Source organism: Notothenia rossii (genome assembly GCF_949606895.1).
Source record: "Notothenia rossii genome assembly, chromosome: 11".
Lineage (NCBI taxonomy): Eukaryota > Metazoa > Chordata > Actinopteri > Perciformes > Nototheniidae > Notothenia > Notothenia rossii.
This window is the reverse complement of record NC_136910.1, coordinates 48,832,616-48,860,513: the sequence shown is the minus strand read 5'-3', so window position 1 is coordinate 48,860,513 and position 27,898 is coordinate 48,832,616. Positions and strand designations below refer to the sequence as shown.

At 39.0% G+C, this 27,898-nt stretch overlaps 1 protein-coding gene across 2 annotated transcripts in view; it reads right to left on the bottom strand.

The window, feature by feature from the left end:
* Window positions 1-27,187, bottom strand: part of LOC307024791 (5-hydroxytryptamine receptor 4-like) — a 39,895-nt gene extending 12,708 nt beyond the window's left edge. For both annotated transcript variants that reach the window (XM_079659193.1, XM_079659192.1), the window contains exons 1-6: window positions 27,078-27,187; window positions 12,027-12,108; window positions 11,654-11,824; window positions 10,811-11,011; window positions 10,232-10,385; window positions 8,241-8,905 (exon numbers count right to left, since the gene is read on the bottom strand). In XM_079659193.1, the coding sequence (XP_079515319.1) occupies window positions 8,241-8,905; window positions 10,232-10,385; window positions 10,811-11,011; window positions 11,654-11,824; window positions 12,027-12,049 (1,214 nt within the window). In that variant the 5' untranslated portion in view covers window positions 12,050-12,108; window positions 27,078-27,187. The remainder of the gene's footprint in view (window positions 1-8,240; window positions 8,906-10,231; window positions 10,386-10,810; window positions 11,012-11,653; window positions 11,825-12,026; window positions 12,109-27,077) is intronic.
* Between the last annotated feature and the right edge of the window lie 711 nt (window positions 27,188-27,898).

Genomic DNA, 27,898 nt, shown 5'->3' with positions numbered 1-27,898 from the left:
TAATTTCCTTTCTTCATAGACTTTTATACAACCGGACTTGGCAGACAAATACAACAAAGTGGATCACTTAGCAGCAGCAAGAGACATGAGATTAAAACAAGAGCTGATACAAAACTTCACATTGGTTTTACATGTATTGATTACAACCTGTCAGCTGAATCCAAAATAAGACAATAGGTTTGCCATACAAATTAAACAGGTGACTATTTCTTTGTTAACAGGTGAAAAAACGTTCATTTGCTGCACGATATCTGTTAGCATAAACAGATAGGAGCTAAATATGACCTTTTCTTTTTATTCTAATGACTGTGTCTGTATTTACATGTTTGGCATTGGTTTAAAGGCTGACCAAATGTGAATTGTCTGAGATTCAAATCAGTAACACTCAGAATGTCTCACGTAACAAAAATCATTTTGTCCATTCTAGATTAAAAAAACGAATTCAAAGCCTAATTTAATTTTCCGAGCTGAATTGCCCAGGTGGGGCCATTCTCCTATCTGATTTGTCCCCAAAGAAATGTTTCTATTACCGTTGAGAGCAGAGCCAGAGACTGAGGGATACATAAGTCTATTTAGCATCACAGATGAGTTCATATCATCAAAACCGAGTCTAAAACTGAGGAGCGAAGGACGCGACAGCAGCTGATGACCTTGACCCAAAGTGGAACAGGAAGCAATGAGGCCAATCGTTATATGGGTTTCTGTATTATGTTGTCTATTTGTTATTATTTAGATGAGACTTTTTGGTTTTATATTTCAACATTTTCTCCTTTTGTTCTCGTAAAAAATATAAAGACACTCAACATTAATCCAGTTTTTTAGAGCTGAGCAGCCAGTGTTTACTTTGAAAGCTCGTACTTTCTCTCACTCTTATAGCAGGTTGATTTTTAGGATTATCTCAAAAGACTGAGAAAGAGAGAGCAGTGTAATGCAGGTTAAAGTGATTTTTTATAAGCTTTTAATCTTCGGACATTCCCAAAGAATGACATCATCCTCAACCAAGATGGGCAGATCGACACAGTTTTCTATTTAGCTATGATTGTCTTTTCTCAAACATCATAACAAAGCTGTAGCCTTAAGACTTGGAATAAATTCAAGCTAAAACAGACAAATATCCTGACGTTAAGTATGGGTCAAGCTTTACCTAAACCCTGGGCTCTAAAATTCCATTGGTTTGTAAAGTACCTTTTTGAAGCCTTAAGTTTAGCATTTTGGCCGTAGTCATGGTGTTTTTTAGCTGTCGCCATGTTGTTTTTTTGAAACTGCGGTCACATGGTGAAGCTAGATATAACCAAGAACTGAAAAAACATGCTCAGTTTAACGAAACTTTACAAATACCTTTCATAAACTGGAAAGAAAACGTTAGTTTCATGAAAAAAAACACGGACAATATCCAGAGCAGACAACACAGCGCTACTGACATGTCAATCACACGGTATAGCCACACGGTATCATGCTATGTTGAAGAAAACTTCAACGAGAGTTCAAGGCCATATAAACAGGTTTTTATAATGTTTACTGAAGTAATAAATTAAGTAAGAAGTAAGGAAGTGTTTTTTTATACTTCTATACAATCCGTCTGTTAAGATATATCACCTGATCTAAGACAAATCAACACTGGTAACATCATTTTACACCGCATTTTTGTGCCCGCTTTTTTCTGCTACATATATGTAATTTCTTGAGTCAATGTTGGTACTTATGCTGAGAGGATGGTGCACATTTCTCTACTCATATAATGAGCTGTGAACTTATTTACAGCTTATTTACTTGTGGTAGTCTTTCACACATGTGCTCTGACCCTTAAGGACTGCACTTCCTCAAAAAATATATCTTGGAGGGTATTTTCTTCTACTGTAAGATTAGTCACTTCAAAAAAGGGGATTTGTAACTGTTTATGCCTTTTGAGAGGGTACATTCTATTCATTTTCTTTGTAAAATTACAACTGAGTACCATCTAGCTCTAAATGAGGAGGGATTGATGTCACCTGGTTCAAATTGGTACTAATTCCAGAGATCCTCCCTGATTGGCCACAGACAACAGGTGAAAGGGTATAAAAGGTTGAAAGACAGCAAACACGGTGGTCTTTATTTTTCTTCTACAAAGGACGATGAGTGATGAAGCCAGTCTAAAACTCTAAATCATATTTGTAAATCTACAAAATCAACCCTCCATCCTTAAGTACAACTCCTAGCTCATTTGTCATCTCGCCTGTTTAATCCTGCGGCATTATTTCCCTACATGGAGATGAATGTTCTATCTAATCTTAACAATCAAAACACAGAAACATTCAGGGTGGGAAAACAGGATTTATTGAGCATGATGACAGGGCCTGGACCCAAAAAGAATCATTTTACAATTTTCCCACATGAACCTTAATTCCCCAAAGAGATTTCCAATTCTGCTGTTTTGAAAACCGGTAAATAGCTGCGCTTTGCCAAGGCATTGACTGGCAGATAGTTGAATCACATAACAATCACACTGATTGTGCACGGCTGATAACGGTGTCCGCTGCTCGGTTGTATTTATAGGATTCAATAAAGCTTGTGATCTCCATGCAGAGCTGAAGGTGAAACTCAGGACGGATCATACTAAAGCTGATTAACGATTACAGGAAGAGTTGGACATTCTGAGTTGTGGCTTGTTATTCTTCTCACCAGACATGGGACACTTTTTACAATAATCCTTCCTGTCTCCCCTAAACTGTTTGACTATACTGTATGCTACTTTAGCACTGAAATGTGCCTGTTTACCTGTACAGGTTTCTATGTTAAAGCAAGGCATCTACGTCTCATTTGTGCACATCAAGTCTGTATCACCCTCACATTTTACACCTTAACTCTTGTTTGAATAACTGCCATGTTTTTCATTTTGAGTTAAAGCTCACACATTCAGCCCACACTGCTTTACGTACTGGTGTCAGCTGCTCTGAAGGAGGTAAGTTGACAGAGCTGAAAGAGTTCCAGAGAACATGAAGAAAAGTGAGATTTAACAAACAAAACTGTGGCCATCAATACAATTATGATGACAATATACTTTACCTCTGAAAAAGACTCTGAACAGGCTCCTATGTCAGATTGTAATTGAGGGGAGATCCCCGTGTTTAAAGGGGATGCAAGTATCAGATCTTCCCACAGTTTATGCAATCTAAAAACTGTGTTAACTTAAGTTGGGTTAGACTGTATATTTTTCTTGACACTGGGCAAAAAAAACACTTAATATTTTTAGTGTATTGTCATTCAAGTGATTTGAAAGGGCGCTAGACTTCTGCATCTCTTCTTGGCTTTGTTTTCAGGATTTAGAAAAAATATCCCATGACAGGAGACTGGACATTGCTATAAGCTGTTCTACAAATGCAGACAGCCGTGGACGTCACTTCAGATGATAAAAGTCAACATTAGCAAGATTGCCTACACTGCAAAGTAACCCAAAAAAGGAAATAGGACTTATATAGAAAAAAAAGAGGCAGACAATACAGGCGTAGTATTTTAGAGATGTAGAGAAAAATGTTGCTAATAACTTTAGCCCCCTGTTAATTGCAGCCAAAGGCTAACGGCTGTAGCTAGCTAACGGCTGCTCACCTACTGATAGCAGAAGGCTAATGCAGTAGAGAACAATGCTGCATGATTGTGGCTGTATTTATAAATTGTGATTATTTATTTGGTTAATATGAAATATTATATAATGGCAAAAATGAACTGTCTCCCTCACCTTTAATCGCAGAAGATTAAGCTGCTCTCTAAGTGGCGTTTTTCTTTTTAAGCCCTTAATAAGACAATTAAAGGATGGAATCAGGGTGTTCTGGTTTTTACAGGGGTAAAACATCTTTCCAGTCTGGAGTGTTTTACCTTAGAAGGAGCCATAGTTGATTCAACTTCAGCTAGACATTCATTTGAGTTTAACCAAATGGAAATCAAGAGTTATTTGGTCCACAGTGTCAAATTGGCAATATGAGTGAACACATGAAGTTGTACTGTATCTTCCGGAGTAACAAAAGGACACCAGGGATGATGTATTTACTCAACAGCCTTAAATAGTTTCAGATGTTTGAGATGCTTTTTTTACTTTCTCTACTAGTTGGCACAACACAACGTCTTTGTTATGACTCCAATCAGAAACAAGTGTCTACTATCCACTGCTGGAGCTGGACTGTTGACAGTGTGTGAATGTGTGTGTTTTTTTTAAGACTAAGGGAAACGGCCATAGGATTTTCATTGTGGTAAAAGATCAGAGCTATGAAGTTGCTAACGTGAACATATTTTGGTAGCAGAGCAAAAACAGTGATTCATTAGCCACAAATGTTTACAATTAAATATTCAAGAATTTTTTCATCTTGGATGACCATTCTGGTGGGTTTGCATGACACTACTCATTGATTCTAAATGTCAAAAATACTATGAAATATGATTTTGATTTCCTTCCCTGTTGACAGTAACTATTTTGTTTCAAACTTGCAAGAACATCTTGTAAGAAAACATGACCTCTGCCTCCAAAAAAGAAAAAGTGTTCGGTTGATACTCCTCTGCCACAATACTCAAGTTAGGTTGGTTTTATTAAAGGTGCTGTCTTGGCAAACATAAATATGCCTTCTGTTGGGTCCATGTGCTTTTTTTTACTGATTACCCGCATTTACGATAATGTCTCTTCCACTATTTTATTATATATATTTTGTTTTTATTGTAGTATATTTGACATTTTAGGAAGGGTCGTATGGCTTTCATTTCCAACCACTACTTATCTGACCGAATCTTGAATCGTAAGCCTTACTCTAACAAACTGTCCAATGTTTTGGCACTTTACCACAAGCACACACAGGAATGAAAAATAAACTTTTTGGTGATTTTACCACAGCACATTGAACACAAAAGCAGATACCATCCGCCTACATTCCGGGTCTAACACCCAAGAGCTCAAAGAAAAAATAACTTACGATTCCTTGAGTAATTTCAATTTCCAGTATCCTGCCAGCTGTAATCTGATTGTCTGAGTCTGTTTTTTGTCTGAGACAGATTTTAAGAGAGGACATCAGATTGGAGTTAACACTGTTTGCCTTTCTGTTTCCTATACACGCAAAGATAGAAAGCCCTAAAGAAATCCCACAGACACCTCAGAAACACACACCCACACACCCACACACCCACCCACACACACACACACACATTATATACATTACAACAACAAAGAGCAAAGACAAAGACTGGAATACACATGGACTTGCTTACATACATAGCACTGAGTAAGTGTATGCATGCAAATACACATTTTTCGACCATAGCGGAAGGTCTCCCTCACATGCCATGTAGTTTGTATTATAAATACAAAAATGGTCGGCTGTGTGTGTGTGTGTGTGTGTGTGTGTGTGTGTGTGTGTGTGTGTGTGTGTGTGTGTGTGTGTGTGTGTGTGTGTATGTGATTCCCTCTGTTTCTCTGCGATGGTGGAGCACTTGTGTTAAAGTTAAACAGTGCAGACACAAGCAGGTCACCTCCTCCATCATCCCCATTGGAAGGAGAGCACAAACACAGACGTCAACTTAATCACCACCATTCACGTCAACAGAAATCCTTCTGTTGAGAAAATAACTAAAAAGGCTATTGTACATTTACTCAATCAAAGATCTGTAAAGTTCAATCTTTCCTCCCAGAAGTCCATTAATTGTACCACAACTCAGATGGCTCAAAGAAAATTCTACGGCTCCATAGACGAACGACTTAAGATGACTCATATATTTTACAGGAACATGTAGTTTACTTTTCAAGTCAACAAGCATGTCATAAGAGTACTGTAGGTGTCAGTTTATTACTGACGGCTCTATCAAGGCAATGAATACAACGGCAATAAAGTCATAGGACATAGGCCTATTTATAGTTCCTGACATCCTTATAGAGTGCCACAGTGACACGTCCTAAAACCCGGAAGTAAGTTAGCATTTTACCACTTCCGGTTCCTTCGACAAAAAAGCAATGCAATTTCTCCAAAGGATTTTGGAGAATAGCTCGAAATAAGGTCTGTGGTTGAGACACATTTAAGAGACGGATCACGTTTTGTTCTACGACATTAAATACATCAGCAGTGACCCCACTGGTGATTTTTGAAGAGTTTACATGTCTGAAAAACTATGGTTGTTAACAAGTGGCTGAATAGGACTACAGAAGTTGTCGAGGCCGTTTTACGTCATGATACCGAACACGTAAACACGTGTAAGTTTGTTTTTCCCCGTGTTCTACTTGAAAGCAAGTAACTGCCTCCTGCAAACGCTTCAACATGTACAATTTTGAATCTGTAGTTTTGAATATGGATCTTAAGTTGGCGTGACGTTGAAGCAGCAACCCTGCTGTAGTTCGCTTATAGCATAACGTTAGCATTTTGCTTCTGGCGACTAGATTTATGATTCGAAAATTATAAAAGTAGGGTAGACATGTGGATATTATCCGGCTGAACAAAACGTGATCCGTCTCTTAAATGTGTCTCAACCACAGACCTTATTTCGAGCTATTTTCCTAAATCCTATGGAGAAATTGCATTGCGTTTTTGTCGAAGGAACCGGGAGGAATTTACTTCCGGGTTTTAGGACGCGTCACTGTGGCACTCTATAGTGTAACAATATCACAGAAGATATAATAGTTAAACAAAAATTCCCGTATATCTGCGTCTATGTGAACTTTTTAGCCGATAACATCATTACTATTATACACACAAGATTATTATGACCCACGTCTGTTTCCTGGATATGAGGTTAAGGCCCTGTGTAACACTTGCTTGTATAAAAAACTACTTGACCATGTTAACTGTGTTAGTCTAGCATTTAAGCGTGCTAACATCAGCTAATCATCACTGAACACAGAGCATCTGTAAGTCCAAAACCAAAGTGAACACATAAAATATTTGACCTGGTGACGAGAAAGAAGAAAAGTCGGGGATCTCAGAAGTTATACTTATAATTAAAATATGATTGCATTCCATTGAGTGAGCTGGTTGTTGAGACGTTTCACTTTGATCCAAACTGGTTTTCATCCAAATGTATTGGCCATTTTAAAATGTTTACAAGCTGACAAAATTGGTCAAGAAAGTCAGATGAACCTCTGAGGGTCTAAAATAAAGTGGAACATTTTCCATTGTCCCAATCTCACTTTTATCAATGCACCAACCTTTCGAAACTGGCTTTTGCCTTTGCTAAAGCCATACTCATCAACACAATTAAACTCTTAGTATATGATTACAATTGATAGAACAAGGCAATCCTTAGGATCTTACCTACTTTCACTGTCAGCCCCTTTGATTCTGGTTATTGTGACTCCCTCCTGCTACATGCCGTTGTTACTGTCTGTGCTCACAAATGTTTCCATCTACCTTCCCAGCTTCCTCATTGCTTTACATCTATGTACACAACATATTCTGAATCTGTGCCAACAACTGGAACAAAGCTTACATTTTTTGTATATTTCCTAATCGGACATAACAAAAATAAACGCATATGACATAGCTCAAGAGCAGACCTCATACAGTACGATTTCACACTATGCTGCAAACTGGCTGATTTGACTATTTAATTCATTTTTAACAAGTCTGAGTCCAGGACATTTTTATGGTAAAATGTTCCATCTGCAGAACACCACAGCTGCTTTGACCATGAATATATCTTCCTAGTGAAGGCATGGCATGTTCATATCTAACAATTACACATTGGGCCAACACATGGCCTAAATGAGAAATCAAATAAGATGAAGGTTGCACCAAGCTGTGATATTTTTTGACTTGCTGCTGGTTTAATACAATCTATGATCTATAGGATGCGGAGAAACTAAATTAAATGATTTAAAAAGGCATCTTATCCAGCCCAATCCAGCAACCAATCATTAACTTGTACCTTGGACTGATAATTGTGGTGTCCACGTTACGTTCATGGGACTTCTGCAGCTCAACAGAGCAATGGTACAATGCTGCAGCAACACTTTTGAAAAAGCTGCAAGTGAAAAAAATGTTGCTTGTATCCGGTTGTGTTGTCAAATTGACAAAGGAACAAATAACAATCCAATCCATCACGCTTTACATTTTTACACTAAAGAGCATCAAAGACATATAAATAAATACAAAAGCAGACTCTCCAACAACCCACTTTCTCTCAATCTGCACAGTTTACTTTGATGGACTTTTCACACAGTTGAAGGCAGGATAGCACACACATTCATTCACACTCAAATATTCAAAACTGCTGCAAATGTGCCTTTACCATGTGTTTACCTTAGTGCCATTGACGTTCCGTTGACCGATGCAGCAGAGCACACTCTCTGGACCTGTCCATAGGAGCAGCTCCCCTGTCGTGAGTACCGCTCATCCCCACAGCAGAGGATCACCAGAAAGGCTCTCCGAAACGCCCGGTTCAGAAAGGCGTACAGGAAGGGGTTCAACCCTGAGTTAATGTACCCGAGCCACAGCCAGGCTGTCCATAGCTGCCAGGGCACTGAGTAATGGATGAAGGGGTCCACTATGTTGGTGATGAAGAACGGTGCCCAACACAGACAGAAACAACCCATTATAACGGCCAGCGTCTTTGCGGCCTTGGTCTCAATGCGCATGCGGCTATTTGCTATGGGGGCCTGCTCTGAAGGGGAGAGGGCCCTTGTTGTCCTGAGGCGGTAGTGATCCGTAGGGTCTGAGGAAGTGGAGGATCTCACTGTGATCATCGGAGTCGGTCCACTCACAGGGGCAGAGCCGGCTCGCTGTAGTGTCTCAATCTGCCGTACATGAGTCATGGCGGTGACGTAGATCTGCCGGTAGGCCAGGACCATAAGGGCCAACGGGACATAAAAGGCCACTGCAGAGCAGATCAGGGCATACGGCATGTTCACCAGAAACACACAACTTGTGTCATTGGAGGCTCCAGCCAAGCCTTTTCTCTCCTCAATCTGGGAAAGTTGAGAAGATACAGACAAAAAATCATCACAATGTTACAAGAAGATATTCTGACCATTTCAATGCCACTTGAGTGCCAAATAATGTCATTATTATGACATTATGACCTGCAGTCGAGCATTAATAATGCTAGTCTTGCCTGTGAGTGTAGAGATGGAGCTAAGAGGCAGTTAGCCTAGCATAGCATAAAGACCAATTTGAGACTATATTTACCTGTTGATTTGTAAGGTGTTGCTAAATTAGGCTAAAGAAAAATATAATGTTCTATTCTGAACTAATACTGATTGTATGTATATATATCTTTGTCCTAATGGACCTTTTGAGTGAGTCACAATAAAGTTCAGGTACCTAAAGCTGAAAAGGTCATTTTATCTGGCATTGGCACTGATGAGCTACCTTAGTCTGCATGTACATGAAACACTCTAGGTATACACAACATGTAAAATCCTAATTTAGGAACATTTAATACACATAAAGAGCCAAGAACATACAGTTTCACATCACCATATCACCAGAAATGTATGTTTTCCTCAGTGGAAATGGAGCATCTCAGTTCACACACACATACTGTGTCTACCATATCGTTTAACTTGTCACAAGTATTTATTGTGGCTTTGTATCAGCTGGCGTAAAAAAGCAGTTTCAATTTCAAACAAATCCTTTTTGTGGCAGAACACGGGTGCAATGTATTTTTTGTTTCGCGAAATATGAGAACAAAGAAGAAATAAACGGACAAAACACATTCAAAACAAACAACTAAAATCGGTCCTAAATATCCAGACATAAGTTATATTTAGTGTTGCACAATTGTGTCTGCATCTTTAAGACATCCATCCAGCTTTTGTAAAACAAATGATGGTTTTTTTCGATGCTGCCTGACTGAAAAACTGAGAAAAGGGCAGTGTATTTCATTAACTCTGGCTAAATAAATTCATCTATCCCCATGTGCCTCTGGGAGTCCTGCAGCTCATTTCAAGGCAGCTCTGAAATAACCTCACGCCAAAACATATCCGAACCAGCAGGAAATGCTTGTTGAAGTGCTGTCTTTGCTCGCAGCAAGAGAGCCTCCACAGGGACTGGAATTGTTTTGTGATCGCTGCATTACCGTGTCATTGGACAATGTTATTAGAAAACAGAGAATATTAAATTGGAAAGGTTTGTGCTGCATTTGCCCTCACAGAGAAAAAAGTATCTCTTCATGTATTTGAAAGAGTTGTATGAGCTCTTGATACTATTAAAAAAAATATTTGGAACATAAAGTATATATTTTGCAAGATTTTAATAACAAGAACCCATTCTGATCTTAGCTAAGGACTTACAATGTCCTCGATGCCGATAGCGTTCCAGCTTTGCATTATGGGTAGAAAGGAGATGAATATGGGGATGAACCAACAGCCGCTGAGCATCACTGCCACTCTGACCGGGGTCATCTTGTGTCTGTAGACCAGAGGCTGGCAGCAGATAGCGTAGTACCTGGAATAACACACACACACACACACACACACACACACACACACACACACACACACACACACACACACACACACACACACACACACACACACACACACACACACACACACACACACACACACACACACACACACACACACACACACACACACACACACACACACACACACACACACACACATAATCTAGTACATTTCTAACCAAAAGACAAACATGACAGTAATGTTGTATATTTTGACAATTATGAAACTAACTAACTGGACTTTTTCATGACAAAACATTATCCCCTTGGAAAACAATTTTGATTTCCCTATTTGCCCCTCAGGGCTTCTGTAAAAACCAAACCGCAATTTTATGTTTTTGGTTTGACTTATTATTGGACTTTTTTGGGGGTCCCTGTCTTCGAGACAAGCACCCACACAAACCTGTCAAGCGCAATGCAGCAGAGGTGCAGGATGGACGCTGTAGTCAACAGGACGTCCAGAGACGTTCGCACCAGGCAGAAGATCTCTCCGTATCGCCACTCGCCGGTAATCAGCTCAATGGCAGCGAATGGCATCACCAACAATGCAACCAGCAAGTCAGCAAACGCAAGAGACACAATGAAGTAGTTTGTCTTCTTCTTTCTGAGAGGATGGCAGGGGGACACAACAAATTAGCAACAAAACATTATCCATCAATGTATTCAGTAATAGTTCATGGGTAAGGTAATCTTTAACGATTTATAAATGAAGACTGATGTGTAATATTTTGTAGGTTTTTAGGCAACATTTAAGTTGAATGCCTTAGCTTGAATTTGTTGCTTACTGTAAACTGCATTTTTTTTTAAAGTTGACTAAGACAAGTCTTGTTTTTTTCTGAGGTACAACTCTCACTGTCTAGAGATTAAGGTTAGACAACATACATTTTTCAGGATAGCATTTTAGTAATGTGAGTGCTTTGACATTTGGTTTGCATGCTGAGTTTTTTAAGCACTGCTGGATGTGTTTTTAGTGCAAATAGCGGGAACAAAATGCCTTGTTTTAGTTCACATCTACTTAATCGTCAGCTACAACTTTGACGATCAATTTCTTTATTTACAGCTATTGAAAGACATTGAATTTGCACAAGGTAGGTATTCCATGGCAGCGAAAATATTCGGCATCGTCAGTTTACATAATTACAGGGAGAACCTTGAATAAGGGTTTGTTTTTTGCAGATAGACCCTTTTTTTTAGCCAGTTTTGAAGACTGTTGCTGCTTCCAAAATACATTTAATAAACAGCTCACCGTAGATGTCTGTCCTTGCACAGTGCCACCATGACTAGCAGATTGCCACACACTGTCATTATAATAATAATGGAGAGAAATATGGTGAGAATAATCGATTCCAGCGAAATCACGAATTCCTGCTGCTGTTCCTGCTGTTGTTGTCCTGTGTTTATGAGGTCATCCAACAAACTGAAGAAATACAAAAACAAACAAATAAAGCTATTATTTTGAAAGAGAGAGGGAACGAAATGCCGGGGATGTACTGTAATCATTTTACCCATATTAATTAGGTATATTTATGAAATTTGAAAGAAAAAATATATTTAAAACAATATTTATTAATAAAATAAATGTTGTAATGTAACATGTTTTATTTTAATGTATGACTTACTGTAGAGGTGATTCTGTGGCCATCACTGGTCATCTGCATTTAGGTCAGCAGGGGATAGTCCTCTTCACCCCATGCTAAGGCCCTGTTGAGACACAAACACACACAAACACACACACCCACACACACACAAACACACACACGCAATGTAATATTTCTGGCTTTCACAGTAGGTCTGCATTTCTCTGAAAATAGTAGCCGGCCTGCTTGTGCAGACAGGCTGCTTGTGGATATCTTTTTGTTTGTCCATAAAAAATGTGATATTTGTACCCCAAATAAGAATCGGGATCAAAGTTTGAAAGCTTGTAATATTTTCAAAGCAAACAGTCTGCAACAGGCCAAAGCTGTCTCTGCCAGATTCCATCAGCTAGTTGGTCCTCGCAATGCAACAAAAAATACCAAGCTTTAGTGAGAACCACAGGGGAAATTTCCTCTCTTACGCCAATGTCCAGGGAGGTCAAAAGGCAGATATCAGCTCTAGGGCTTGTTAGGATTCATCAGCAAATCCTAGTTGGAGGGCAGTGTGCCTGACCTACCCTTATTTAACCTGGAACTTAAAGTAAACAAATAAGCCCCGGCCACACGAAGATGGTAACGGTCGTATCTGCAACAGTTCACTATCAGATAGACGGTTCGGCCACACGAGGTCGACATGGAAACGTTTGTGTGAACGGACACGTTTCTGGTGCCTGTTGCGTGTGGACGGAATACTTTTTTGATAACGATTGCGGTCCGTTTGCGTTATCGTCCTCGTGTGGCCGGGGCTATAGACTTGACCAAAAATAGCCTGAGGTAATGAGAGGACAACTGAGGGTGGCTTAGGCATTGACTCTGGATCATTTCCCAGAAGGACCCAATTTGACTTTCCTTTTACTGTCAAATCAATAACTTCTGATTCAGATCAGCTCTTTATGTTAGGCTTTGTTCACTACAGCTCTCTATTTAAGTCCAAGTGCGTCAGTGGACCCTTTTGAAATCAACCCTAAAGGAACTAAGCAGCAGCGATTAGTCGATAAATGGATTGGTTGATCAGAAACACAATGGGTCACTATATTCATAATTGATTTACTGTTTCAATGATTCTTCAAGCTGAATAATTCCTGTATTCTCCGATTCCACCCTCTTATCTTTGTCATCTTTAACTGTATAATAAGGTTATTGATTATTAAAAAAAGGGTGGCCGATTAATCGATAATGAACACAATCAGTCTTAATTAATGGCTTTACCCACACATATCTGTCAGAACCACTGACTTTTCTATTGATGATACAATAGACAGTACAGTACACAGACATGTTTTTTGTAAGACACAAGTATTCAGTTTCTCTTTGAGTTTACAATACCTGAGAGGATTTTGTTAAATGTACCAGTGTGACAGAAAATGACAAGTGCAGCTCTGAATCATCTTAACAGCTCTTGAGGATCAGTAGAAAACCTTTCATCGGTTCAGCTCTAGATGCCTTATCAGCTTTAAGGGTCTCTATTACAACATCTGCTGCTTTTTTATGATAGCCGTCAAGTCTTATCGCACTCGAGGGTCAATATCATCTGACGGATTGGGACAGCCGGCAGTCCTGTCAACAACTCCTACTTCCTGTAGGAAGATCACCGATTACAGTTTGTCACTTCAATTTCTCGTCAAGTCCAGTCATTCTCTATTCTCTCACCTGGTGTAGGTTGATTGCTTGCCTTTTGATGTAAGTTAAACTAAACTACAGTAAGGACTTTATTTTATCTTTACACTTTTTGAAATGATGTGTTCCTTTGTAAGCATTAATCAATTGTTTTTTCTTATCTATTGACTGGCCATGATTCGAGGGCACTCAGGGTGCCTCGACCTCCCCCAAGGCCAAATGCTCTATCGCACAATCTTAAAGAGAGCAGAACAAATAATGAGTATTGGCCTTCGGATCTGCTCCAACATTAAACAAGGTATTGGGCCCATTCGAAACCTTTCCACCAAGTTCCATGAAAATTGCGGCAGTCGTTTATCCGTAAACAGACAGATAGACAACAAAAGCAAACACTGGTCTTAACTTGATCCCAGGCTCCCAGTGATGAAAGGAAAATAACTGCAACAGCTACTCTAGTTCTGAACTGTCTTGTCTTTGTGTTTCAGACACAAACAAATCATTTATTGGATTGTGAAATTGAAACCAAAACAGAGGTGACAAGAAAAGTTCTCAGTGTTTTCTGCCGGCTGTTTTCTCCCTCAAGGAAAGAAGAGTGATAACACAACCCAGGTTGATTACAACAACGCCTCACTCTACTTGGTGAATACACACATTTGTACTTACATGGGCCAGTCAGCTGCCATGTTCTTCTTTAGAACAAGTGGACATGGACAAATTATTACTAAAAAAAGATACCACCGCGGCCCACCCCATCTTTAGTGGGCAAGTACCCTCACATATTTAAAAAAAAAATCTAATTCCCAACCAGGGCCTAATGGGCCCCTGCAAATATTGGGCACCAATGTATCCACATCCATGAAAAAGACACAAGAAACACTGATTATGCACAACACATGAATGAAATGTCAAGTTGCTGAAGGATTGATTTGACTCAACAATGGTGCACAGATTGGATGGGATTCAGCTTTGCATTTTCATCAAAACACCTTGTTTTTAAATAGAAAACTGCCTGATTACTCTGTGAATCTCTAATGGTCAGTAGAAGGAACTAGGATAAGCATTATCCTCTCACACACATAAATGAGTACTGGACGACCACAGTAGCACTACCCACCCTCGTTGCTCACACATTGGAATCCAAGGAATGAAAGAATTTGCTCAATATGAATTTCAACTATAGGAAAAAAAAGGCAGAAAGAAAGAGTGAGTAAGAAGGGTGAGGAGCCGCGTTTCTCCTGTGTAATGTGTGTCCAGGGAGGCGTGTTTTCACAGCTCACCGAGTCTATTTCACATCGAACTGACACAGTTGAACAGAATGAACTCTGGAGAGCAGGGAGCAGGAAAAGACTATGTTGCTTCTGATCTTTCTTTCATTAGATGAAAGACAATCTATTCAATAGTTGATAAGAAAGTTGACCGTAAAAGCTAAAATCTGAATGGTGGCATTAAAGGAAGAGTCAGAAAATCACTAAAGCCATTTGGATTGATTATCTGGGCTCCCAACATTTGGGAGGATCAAAGGGACACAAATTCACACAAATTAACAATCCTTATAGGTAGGGTTGCTACTGGGACATTTGCCTTAGCCAGCAATATAATCAATTTCAAGTAAAAAAGGCTAGCTAGAAAAGGAACATAGAGATCACAAAGGCTGTTATCTTAACTGAAAAATTATTTGTGTGTGTTATTTGGATCTGCTCCAGAATGTAATGGGTTCTTCCTTGGCCCATGATGCAACCTTCAACCACGTTTCATTCAAATCAGGCATGTTGTTTTCCCATAATACTTCTGACAGTTAACTAACCAAAGTAAAAACATACCTACAAACCTTCTTGGCGGATTGAATAATATCAAAAAGATCAGTTCAAGGCATTAACACATCTATAATACTGTCTTTATGTACATTTATTAACGTACTGTTGAAAAGGCCATACTGGGTGGATAGATGGTTGGATGTGGACTAACTAAAACAACTAAACAAAAACAAATGATGTAGGAGGACTGCCTGACTCATCAGATGTGAGCTGTAAGAGGCTCATATTAGCCATCTGGGAAACTTCCTGATCTTCTGGGCTCACAAACTGGATCTATTTGACGGAGGGCAAAGTTTATGATCAAAGGCATCCCTTTATAGGTGTAGCTTTTTTTCCTGGTGCTAACTAACACATCATAATCCGATTAGCCTTACCTCCGACAGCTACCACATGACCCAATTTCAGAGATACAGGTCAGGTCTATTTTTTCCTATTTCAACTCTCAAGAGATAGACCATGAGGTCAGTTAAACTATTTATTTTACCCACATTTGTTTCTTTGCTACAACTTGGATAATTAAACATGGAACCATTTTGAACTACTTTACATAAATGAAGGTAAACTCAAACTTTTTACTGGTTTTTCTTATCAATCACTCCTCTGCAAATCATATCACAGATCATTTTCTGTCATTGCATTAAGGACACAGTGTGAAATCTGAATTATAAAAAAACAATTGTTATCGTTTAATATTCATCACACAACCACCAGAGACATTTCACACTACATAACAAGGATTGTACAGAAATCTGCACAAAATGTATCGGCAGCTTGACAACATGCCAAAAAATGTGGGCTGATATTATTTTCCGTGTTACAAAAATCTGCAAATCATAATTTGATTAAACAGGAGTGTGCTGCGACCATTGTATCACAGTTAACCCAACAACTTCAGCAAATGAAACACTTTTTAACTCTCCAGCCACTTGTTTTCTTGTCAGGTGGGAAGTAAATACTTCTCACTTAATCTCACACCTCAGATTGTGAGAGGGTTGAACTGTGTGTGTGTGTGTGTGTGTGTGTGTGTGTGTGTGTGTGTGTGTGTGTGTGTGTGTGTGTGTGTGTGTGTGTGTGTGTGTGTGTGTGTGTGTGTGTGTGTGTGTGTGTGTGTGTGTGTGTGTGTGTGTGTGTGTGTGTGTGTGTGTGTGTGTGTGTGTGTGTGTGTGTGTGTGTGTGTGTGTGTGTGTGTGTGTGTGTGTGTGTGCATGTGTGTGTGTGTGTGTGTGTGTGTGTGTGTGTGTGTGTGTGTGTGTGTGTGTGTGTGTGTGTGTGTGTGTGTGTGTGTGTGTGTGTGTGTGTGTGTGTGTGTGTGTGAGTGAGTGAGTGAGTGAGTGTGACTGTGTGCTCACATTATTTTTGTTTGTATGTGGAGAAGGAGTCTCTGGTCCTGTTGCCAGGGAGACTGAGAGATTTCATGCTCTGCAGACTGTCCTCCTTTATTTTGAAACAAGCTTCTGACGCTCTCAACTGAGGCTGTAGTGTAAAGTGTGTGGAGTGCCTGTTAAGTAGCACTAGTAACTGATGAGTGTTGAATTAAAAAAAATAATAATTATGCAATGTGAAATATCTCTTGAAATCCCATAAAAAGACCAAAGAAATTAATTGAATCTTTATGCACTGTAGGCCAAAGCCTATTGTATCGTATTGCCCTTTTCCATAAACCTCTGTTGTCAAAAAGGATATTTAAAACACGTCAATGTGCCTCATTACACGCTACAGAAAAGAAAAAAAAAAGAAAACAAGCATGATTCAAATAAAGGCATTAGGTTTTTACTTTAGAACAAGTGCTGTTTTTCCTTCGAGGCCAATTAAATCCTAAGAGGTTTCTCAATACTCTAATTTCCCCTCCTCAACTCCTCGACTCCTCGGTCCTCCGGTTGTGACCCGGAAATGGATTTCAGCGCGCCATTTTGAAGGACATCTCATTTCTCTAAATGCACATCGAGGACCGAGCATCGAGCATCGAGGAGGCTCTCTGGAGGAGCTCTAACCGAGGACACACTGATGGGTCCTCCACGGCTCCTCCACGGATGCATTTCTGGGAACAGTGGAAGCGTTACGCACGGCCGGACTTATCTCAGCCAATGACAGCTCTGCATGCATCCCCTGGATATTATTTTAGTAACAGCTTGAACGGCGACGCGATGTTTACAGAGAGAACAGCTGTGAGGTCCGTGCAGAAAGCAGAGCAGTGTGTAAAATATATATCACTCCGTATAACAGGTCTACATTACGTTCTGTATTTGTATGCTGTAGTTAAGTAGATATATACAAACAAAGAGTCTATATTTTTCCAAGACCATTTAGTGCTTCACATAATAAAATACACAACGGCTTTAGCCTGATTATGCTTTAGGAGCTGTAGGTGTGTGTGGTACAGTGTGTAGGTGTGTGTGTGTGGTACAGTAGGCTACAGTGTGTAGGTGTGTGTGTTGTACAATGCGTAGATGCGGCGGACAGACGGGTCTCAGTTGGTTTGCGTCCTATGCTTACTTTTAATACTTGTAAATACAACTTTTGGCCCGTAATTTAAATTCCCCATTTCAGCGACCATAGGGGGGATATATATATATATCCAGTCTCTGATTGTGTTACGTTATTATGAGAGTGCTCTCATACTTGTTTGATTCTGAAATGATATATATAAATATAAATATATGTGTGTGTATATGTCCGCATCAGCCTGTTATTGTCTCGTTATACCGCACTGTCAATTAATTTAAACTAAATATATAAGTCGTCATGAACACATCTGTCCATCAGACAGAGGGCTGATGTGCCTCCTGTCATCATTGATGGACGTCTCTTTAAAATGACTGCTCAGAGGAGAGGAGTTCTCATTTCTCTAACCGCCTGCTGCTTCCCCTCCTCTCTCCTCGCTTCCCCTCCTCAGTCCTCCGCTCACATCTCCTGTGGGCGGGACTAAGTATCGAGGATAGGAGTCGAGGAGGGGGAAATTAGAGTATTGAGAAACCTCTCTAGTGTCTGCAACCTTTTTGTCTGTGCTGGACTATGGAGATGTGGTTTATATGAATGCATCTTCTCAGTGCCTTCATTCGCTGGATAACGTCTACCACGGTGCATTGAGATTCATTACAAACCTTAAACCTTGATGCAACCCATATGCTCCTGTTGGATGGTCTTCCCTGACCAGGGCTATTCTTTGTGCTCTTCCTCCTTATCTAAGGATCTACATGAACCGCAAATGCATAGGATCTTATTGGCTCTGCTCCGAGGACATGTTCTTTCTTACTGTCCCAAAAGTCTGTACTGAACTGAGGAAGAGGTCGTTTGGATACGCTGATCCTGTGGCTTGGAACCAGCTGCAAAATGAGCTGAAACTCAGAGAGCTGGTTTCTTTAAACAGACTCAAAGAGACCCTACTGTAAATTACTTTGAAGCAGGCCGCTGTGTGTGTAATTGCTTTGGCTGATCTTGTTAAGACTGTGATAGGCAGGGGCGGTTCTCGGGATGGGGGGGGCAGTGGGGGCCAGTGCTCCCCTAACACTGACTTTGGACCCCCCTGTGGCTCCCCTGAAAATGAAAAAAAAAAGAAAAAGTTTATGATTAAACGATTTCTTGGCTGACGGAATAGGCGGAACTAATAATATTTGTCATTCTAGTCGGACCCATTAGAGCAGGGTTCTCCAACACGTCGATCGCGAACTACCGGTAGCTCGCAAGCCCTCAATAGCCCCCACTTCACAAATATACTTTTTTTTTTTTTACGCAAGCCGTCATCTCCACGGAGGCCCCTGTGAGCGAGCGAGACAGAGAGCGAGAGAGCACACCTTTATCTATTTAATGTAGATGTAAAAAATAAAGTAAGAAATCATTCCAATGTGTACTATAGGACAGTAACAAAACAAAACAAAAGTTTAAAAGGGGAGTGATTAGTCAAATATGCATAAATAAAAAATAAAGAATGCTAACTAGGTAACATAAGATAATAATAAACAAGTTTAAATGATTTGTTATTGGTTGTGATCATATTCTAAAGATTTTTGGATTATTGAAAAGTATAAAGCTCTCTTTCATATGAGTGTTGAGAGCTGTTTCCATAAATTCATTTTGCTCCCAAGTGCACCAGATTGATACATTTAACTTCAACATTTAAAATATAATCTTCCCATGGGTGCATGCCCCCGGACCCCCCTAGAGGATGTGAAGTCCACCCCCAAATAAAGCAGGTCAAAATAATTAAATTGCATTTTCTTTTAGTAAACACTGAAAACGGGTCCCACAGACCCAAACAGCACACAAAGGTTAAAGGTAAGCATATAATAATGAGTAATGGAACAAATACCAATAACTGTATTGCATTGTTTTATTATGCGCAATTACTTCATACGGTCTTTGTCTTTTTCGTTCTGCATTAATTGTGCCCCCCTCAGAAAGTAACTGGCTCCAGCCTGGCCCCCCCAGTCAAATTGGTCTAGAACCGCCACTGGTGATAGGGTTATGATTGTGACTGTTTAAAGTTTTCTGTAACTGTGCTGTTGCTTATCTTGGGCCGGGACTCTCTTTGAAAAGAGATTTGTTTTATCTCAATGAGACCTATCCTGGTAAAATAAAGGTAACATAAAAACAATAGGGCCCCTTTAATACACCACTGACAATAGTCCCCAACAAATTGCACTTTATTTCCTTTTTTTATGATAAATATGTGTACTGTATGTAAGGTCACTCTTGTAAAAGAGATTTTAATCTCAATGAGTTATTTTACCTGGTTAAATAAAGGTACCCGTGACAAATCTTTAAAGATTGTGTCTTTGGTAAAAAAAAATTACTGGTTAAGTGCCGTAGGGTGTGAAAGTTATAAAGCATTCAAAAACAAAGTAATACAGTATCTGGTTTGGTCTTTTCATGGGATTATTTGACAAACCTTAGATAAACAGTGAATGATGACTAAATTCACATGGATTAATCTTCTTTTTTTTAAATATATTTTATTTACTTGGGTTCACTTTCCCAGAATCTGTACGCTTCCGTTTCATTTGGTGATTCCCACAAGTCCTACTATATAAGGCACCCACGCAGTTTGTGCAGGCAAGACACTTCTGTTCTGTAGAATTGCATTGTGGTCTACTTTGCTGCTATTTTTGAGTGTCTAAAGTGGTCTCTTCTATAATGAATGTCCCAATTAATAAGGGGGGCTTTCTCTCTCTCTCTTTTCTCACAATGAAAGATTCATTCACCAAATTAAGTACTTAACATTAATATTAAAACTCTACAATTGAGTGAAAACAGAATCTGATCTTAATTTTTAGGTTTTGTTGCATTATGAACAAGGAAAGATACATCACACACTTACAGTAAGAGTTCTCTTCACCTTGATTGACTTGGAGGTTTTGGAAAGATAAAGATTATATTTGGCCAGTATGTTTAACGGCTGCATAACTTAAAGAGTGCAAAACAGAAAGCAGAACCACTGTCAGTTTAACATTTGAATGATTAGCCAAAAGTAAAAACTACCATCCGGTCTCTCTCTGTCCCTCACACTCACACACGCGCAAACACACATCAAGCCAGGGAGATTCTTCAATATAAAATGTTAACTGAAAGCAGCAGCAGGAAACAGAGGAACTGGAGAAATAACAAATGTGTAAAGTTTGCTGAAGAACCAATTGGTTTGGGAATACTTTCAAAACCATTAAACAACTACCAACCAAGAGCAGCAGCCAGACACACAAATACTTTTCTCTGTTCAGGTTGGAAAGGCCTCTTCAGTTAATGTGACACTCTCAAATGCAAACAATACACACTCAGTTCTTGAATATGTGGTGTAAAGAGCATTTTAGAGTGTACTGAACAACACAAAAACCCTCTGTGGAAAACAATTTGAAGAGGCAATCTCTCAGATGTTAGAAGGGTTTATCTTTGTTGTTCAGTACTTGTTTATGTTGTTGTGAGTTCTTCACTGCAATGCCTTTTTGTTTTCTGTGTTTATAAAGTGTTCTACAGATGATAATGTTTCTCTGTTTGTACATCGCAATCATCATTCTGAATTGAAGGGACCTGAAACTAGTTACTGAGACGATAAACTAGCCAGGAATATGTTTACTTGTGTGATAAATCAAATTAGATATATAGGCATTTTCTCATAAACTTCTATACAATCTGTAGATTTTAATCTGCAATCGCCCCATGTTGGCCACACAAAGTGCAGGTGTAAGGCATAGTCGCATTAGCTTCAATTTTTTGAACCAGACGTTGTCTCTTGGTATATCCACAATGGCTAACTCTGGTTGGCTAGAAACCCAGTACCAGTCTTGGAATCGTCAATTGAATAAGTACTAACATGACTTCGCTAATTACTCAACATATTGTCATTATTATCCTTCATGCTACTTGTTAATGAAAAAACTCACAACCTTCTGGGGCATCAGCCTGGGATAGTTGCTGGATCCTGTTGGACAAAGTCTGTTGAGAATTAAGTCATTATCTCAACCTAAGGTCTAATGTCGGGATATAAGGATTGGAGATGAAATAATTGAGACAACTTCTCCTGGACTTGCTGGCTTTTTGTTCGGTTCACGTAGTCTCTGTAGATGTGGCATGTGATCTTCAAATGGAACTGTTAATCTGGTATTTTTGTTATATTATTATTCACTTCCAGTCTCATCTGGAGGCATTTGTTACAGTTTAAAGACCATACAGTATTTGTCTGCTTAAATAAATTGATATAATCCTTTGAAAATCCAGGGGTGAAAACAGATTCAGTTACTGAACACCAAAAACTCAAATTGAAGCCAAATTATTCCTTATTTTGATATATGTTAAATGTTATATATCATGTACAATCTATATTGGCATGTCACTTTCATTGCATACTGTATTTAATTGATTTGGATCTGAGGAAGAGTAGGTGCTGTCATGGAAACGGCCAAAGGGGATCCAAACAACAATAAAAGCCAACAACATTTTACATCCAGAAAATCCTCTGCACACCCACTGTGAGGCAAACAAACAAAGTTGAACAAAATATCCAACAAAATCTCAAATCGAAAATGTCACCTGCAATTACTGAATGCTTCATTTGTCCTCGTTTTAAAGTGCCACTGACTTTTCCATGCGCTCACACGGATGCACTAAATCCCACACCAGCCTGCTGCACGCATGGCTGGAGCAAGATGCAACTTTGAGCGGATGGAGCGTGTGCTCTGAATAAAGTTGTGTGGGTGAGGGTAATGGGCTGTGAGCAGGTAATTGAGCGCGCCGGGCTCGTCACAATAAGGGTGCCAGCTCACTGGATGAAGGGGGGTAAATGGAGAATGACTGCGTAATAAAGTGAATAACACTCAAACAAACGCACGGAAGCGCACACACACATAAAATGACATGTGTACAAATTCAAAAGACAGGCAGGCTGTGGAAATAAAGCCTCTACCCGGGGTCATAGCCCATTTTTGTGCCTCCCCATGGATTTAGTTCTCATAGCACCACTTTGTTTTGCCGGGAAATCCTGCTTTAAGACATCCAAGAAAGCAATTATGTGCAAACCACTTAAATAGAAAAAAAAAGTTAAAGCTTCTTTCTTGCAAGATTTACCGCCAAGCAGTATGAATAATAAAAGCAAAAACCGATTAAAATGTTGTCAGTCCATCTTCGTTAATTCGTTCTCAGCATATAATGGTTAACTTAACGCTTAGTATGGCCACCTTTCCAACGTAAAGTTTCAAGATATTCAGGAAAATACTTCTCAACACATAACTTGTTACCAATTAAAGCCTCGGAAATTAAAACGGGGTGATTGTGAAGAGACTTCTGTGGAACCATCCGCATCTGAGTCACATCAAATCATCTAAGTCTCATCAACAATCTTATTCATTGTCACGTACTGAGCAAAGAAAGGAAAGAATATTCCTTGTTCCACTATAAATAACTTATTCCTTCTTTAAGCAACTTGTAGCAAAATAAAATGATAAATAATAATAATTCAAGAACTTCCAGCTTGAAAAGTAATTACCGACCACAACAACAGCTGATAGTTATCATATTTGGTAAACTGGAAGTTAGCCAGTCAGACAATGTGAGGAAGGAAGCGTCAAACCGCTAGAGACAGACAGCTGAACATAATTGTGTCTTTCTCAGTGAGCACAGTTAAGCGTTACCAGTTGTGTATTTTTTATGGATAAAGAAAAACATCTGCAAATGGCTTCCTAAATGAGCCCTGATACTTTCACTCTACTGTAGTAATAGCTGACTGGCTCCAATGTAAAGATAAAAACTACAAATAGTATTCCATACTTTACTCGCAACAACAAAGTGCTCATATCAATGTTGTTAGCAATGTGTGGAATGTACTACTGCATACGATAACTTATCTCTGATAACAAAGACGTAAAAGTAGACAGGTGTGTTGCCCTGGGTGAGGTGACTTTGATAATGAATACGGCTCTCTAGGTCTGGGAATCAGGCTAATGAGTTGCCGTTGGTAAAAACTGTCTAAAATTAGCCTGAAGGCAGTGTCTCTCTCCCAAATGTCTACAGGGAGGGGCTAACAAGGACAGGCGATAGCAGGGACTGGAACAGTTTCTGCTCAGAGCAAAGACTGATCCCCCGAAGTCACTGACTAATAGTATCTCTGACTAATGAACTGTTTCACCTTTTCTTTGCTAGGGTAGGTTACTTGAGTACATTCCCTACCTTTCAACACCAGTTAGTTTCACCTGCCTGATTCACTTACAGATGCTCATACCTGGGATGTGGCCAAAACTATCAGTGTGCTTATGTCTGCCAACCAGTGTTGGATACAGTGTCTCGGCTTTAAATTGGTATTAGTGTTTATTATTCTCCATTTTAATCAACATCTGATTACAAGTTATATCCAGTATCCTGGTGCATAGAATAAAACCAAAGTTCCCTCCAGAGGGAGTTTCTCTCCCATACTCCCCCCCCCCTGCCTGAAACGCATCAATGTTACTCCTTTACTACTCTAGGCGGTTGACCAATCACAACAGAGCCGGCCAGCTAACCAATCAGAGCAGACTGGGCTCTGGTTTCAGACAGAGGGTGAACAGAGGTGCTGCAGCACAGGCAGTCTGAGAAAAATAAGCATAATAGGGCCTTCTTTACCATTTATTGTCACATTTCCAGATGTTGCCAGAGGTTACATAATGATGGATTTATTTGTTCTTATTCTCAGTGCTTAATAGGACCAATGCTGTGTGTTTGAAGGATTACAGTAGACTCAGTAAAATATGTTTTGGACATGTGGACAGGCCAAAAGATGTTGGCAAGCTAATGCTGGTTTGGACAAGATTTTCAGAGAATAGGAGACATGTCAAGGGAAAGCAATGATAGTGATTTATTACCCGAGAGGGGATATTCAACAATAACTTGAGGAATTGTTATCTGATGAGACCACGATATTAGCTTTGTTTTTGAAACAGTAACTCCTGCAGAACCAAATTCTTTGACGTTTGGTTATCAAATGAATTACTTAATGCAGCTGCACTCAAAACAAGGTGTACCTTTACCTGACTAAGACTGACAAATGCAATGTCTGTTTTCAGCAAATTGGTCAGGTTCCTGCACATTTCCTCCTACCTGATTTCGATACATTTACTACTTTTATATTTGGCTATCACTTCTAATTATGCTCTTTCACTTCCTCTGGCACACAAATACACACATGCACAGTGTACACAGTACAATCTACATGGTATCAGAGCAGTTATCATAATGTCCTACAGTGTTAACACCATGTTTGCAGTGAATTAAAAGCGTAATCAACTGAAAAGTATGCAAATATACAGAAGCAGAAGCCGCCTGTGCCCGCTGAAGTGTATTTGCAAAGGTAGTTGGCATGTGTTTGTGCAACTGTTAGGATACAGTAATGAGTGAGTGTGTGTGGTTCATGTTCCTAATAAACGATACCGTAATAAAATAACGAGGATGGAGAATTTTCAGTGCGTCATTATCCGGGATAATTGAACAACAGCAGACCTTTTCATGTGTCCAGACAGCCAGCAAACATTTTTTGAGACGTTGACGTTAAACAAGCCTAACTGATTAATCTGTAGATATCTCAGCAGCACAACAGACCCAGTGATGAATGGGCAGATGCCCCTCATCTTTTTTTTTTATCCATGGCTGATGCAAGAGACCCTAATGTGTCTTTAATTTAGAACATTTGATCACATTACAAAATATCATTCAAGCCTAGTAGTGGCAGTCTTAGTTTGTCCTGACATTGAGAATATTGTTCTGAAAGCCTGCGTTTCAAGTCAAAATTCGGAAAACAAGTTGAAAAAGAATGCATTCAGAGAGAACGTCAACACTTTTACTTTGTTTCCAGATTTCAGGAATTTCAGACAAAAAGTTTTAAAAAAATGTGACTTCTTCGGAATTCTGAGAAAAATTTGACTTTTTCTGTGTGTACAGTATGATGATCTGTGATTCAGTTTGGCCTCTTGTGTGATTGTGCAGCCTTTCTTATTTCTAGATTTCATGGTGGAGGGGACACTTGGAAACAGCTTGAGGATCTGGATATTTTCAATTGTTTAAACTGTATTTTTATTATGTTGGTTTTCTGTACACTATTGCCTCTTGACCATCCTGAAAGAAGGATTCCTCCTTCCTCCTTTCTTAATCCCAAACAAGGTAAGGACAGAGGATGTGTATGCTGAACAGCCCCTTAAAACCAATTTTGGATTTTTGATATTGGGCCATATCATTTAAATGTACTTGACCGTCTATTATCATCATCATTATCATCATCATTGCCTTTTTCCCCATTTGTATCCCAACTACTGTATGTTTACCCATCTATATTCTCAGATGAACACACCTCTCATAAAACAAGTGATAAGACTTGAAGTTCAACTAAAGTTCAGAGGTTGACAAAGTTCTTATGTAAAAGTCGTAATACCACAGTGTAGAAATATTCATAAAAGTGAAAACCCTGCATTAAGAAGTGTACTATTCTAAAAGTATAATGCAAAACAGCCCATTTAAAATTCAATTTTTTTGTTTTGTTAAATTATACTTATTGATGCAATGTTTTTTTGTTTTGTTTTACTATATAAGCTGTAGGGCAGGTTGTGAATTTCAAAAACGGATTAATAAAGTTCGATCTTCAGCTTTTACTTAACTGATTATAGTTTGCATTATTATCTATAGGCTAGCTTTTAGAGAAATTTGTATCAATTTGGATAACATTTCTAGAATATTGTCCATATCACCGTTTGTTTACAACACCTGGCACCTTTACATTTCTTATTTTGTAATATAAAGAAACTCATACAACAAAATATGTTTTTTTTTCTTACAGATTGTTGGTTTACTTGTTAATAAAGTAAGACGTGTTTGTTTGCATTTAAATAATGTACATTTTGAGATAAATGCCTTGCAATTATGTATCAGAATTATGATGTTAATGTGTTAATGAAAGTAAACTCAATAAATAGTACATACTTGTTTGACGACTACACAGCGACCAAATATATAGAGTTTGTTCGAATGGTCTCTAAACATCACTTAATACAATTGGACAGTAGTGGTTTGTTCGGTGTAACAATGTACAAATAGAAATCTAATTCCTTTCTTTCTTCTGTTTGGAAAAACTTTTTTTTTTAAATAAGTAAATTAACCTGCTCACCTGTGTCTGGCTCCTCGCCTCCGTCACTCCGACAGAACCCTTAGCGCGTGCTGGTGGCTCTTATTCCGACAGGAGAGAGGAAAAGAAAAAATTCACGAGCGGCAGATGAGTGACACTGGGCGACAGTCCGCCTCGTGCCAGAGAGAGAGAGAGAGAGAGAGAGAGAGAGAGAGAGAGAAAGAGAAAGAGAGAGAGAGAGAGAGAGAGAGAGAGAGAGAGAGAGAGAGAGAAGGGGGGTCGATGACGCCACCGTGTGGCATTATTATGAAGTGACACGACATATATGTTGGCTGACGTGTATATTTAGAGAAATACATATTTAAAACATTTGCGGACAACAAAGCATTGGTACACAGAATACAAAGTTAATAATAATTAATAATAATTAATGATTAATACAAATTATTATTAATAGTAATAATAATAATAATAATAATAATACATAAAATACAATCTAAAATAAAACATGAACAAATTAAAAACTAAGTAGAAGTGCAAACAATTTTAAATAGTACAAATAAGCTGTATAATAAACAAATATAAAAGGTCTATAAAATAATACACTTTAATTTTTCAAGAAAATTACAAGAATTACACATCACAGTCCTGCGTTGTAAACATTTATTTCTATAAATTGTTGTGCTTAATGTTGTTCAATTTGCATTTAACAATAACAAATTTACAAGGCCATATTTACCATGTCTGTGACACTACATGTCTCTTTTTCCCTCACATGTTTTTTCTTCCATAGCAACCATTACCCTTACTCCCAACATGCGTGTGATGTTCTCTGTGAGGTCCAGAATCTGTCTGATCACTAG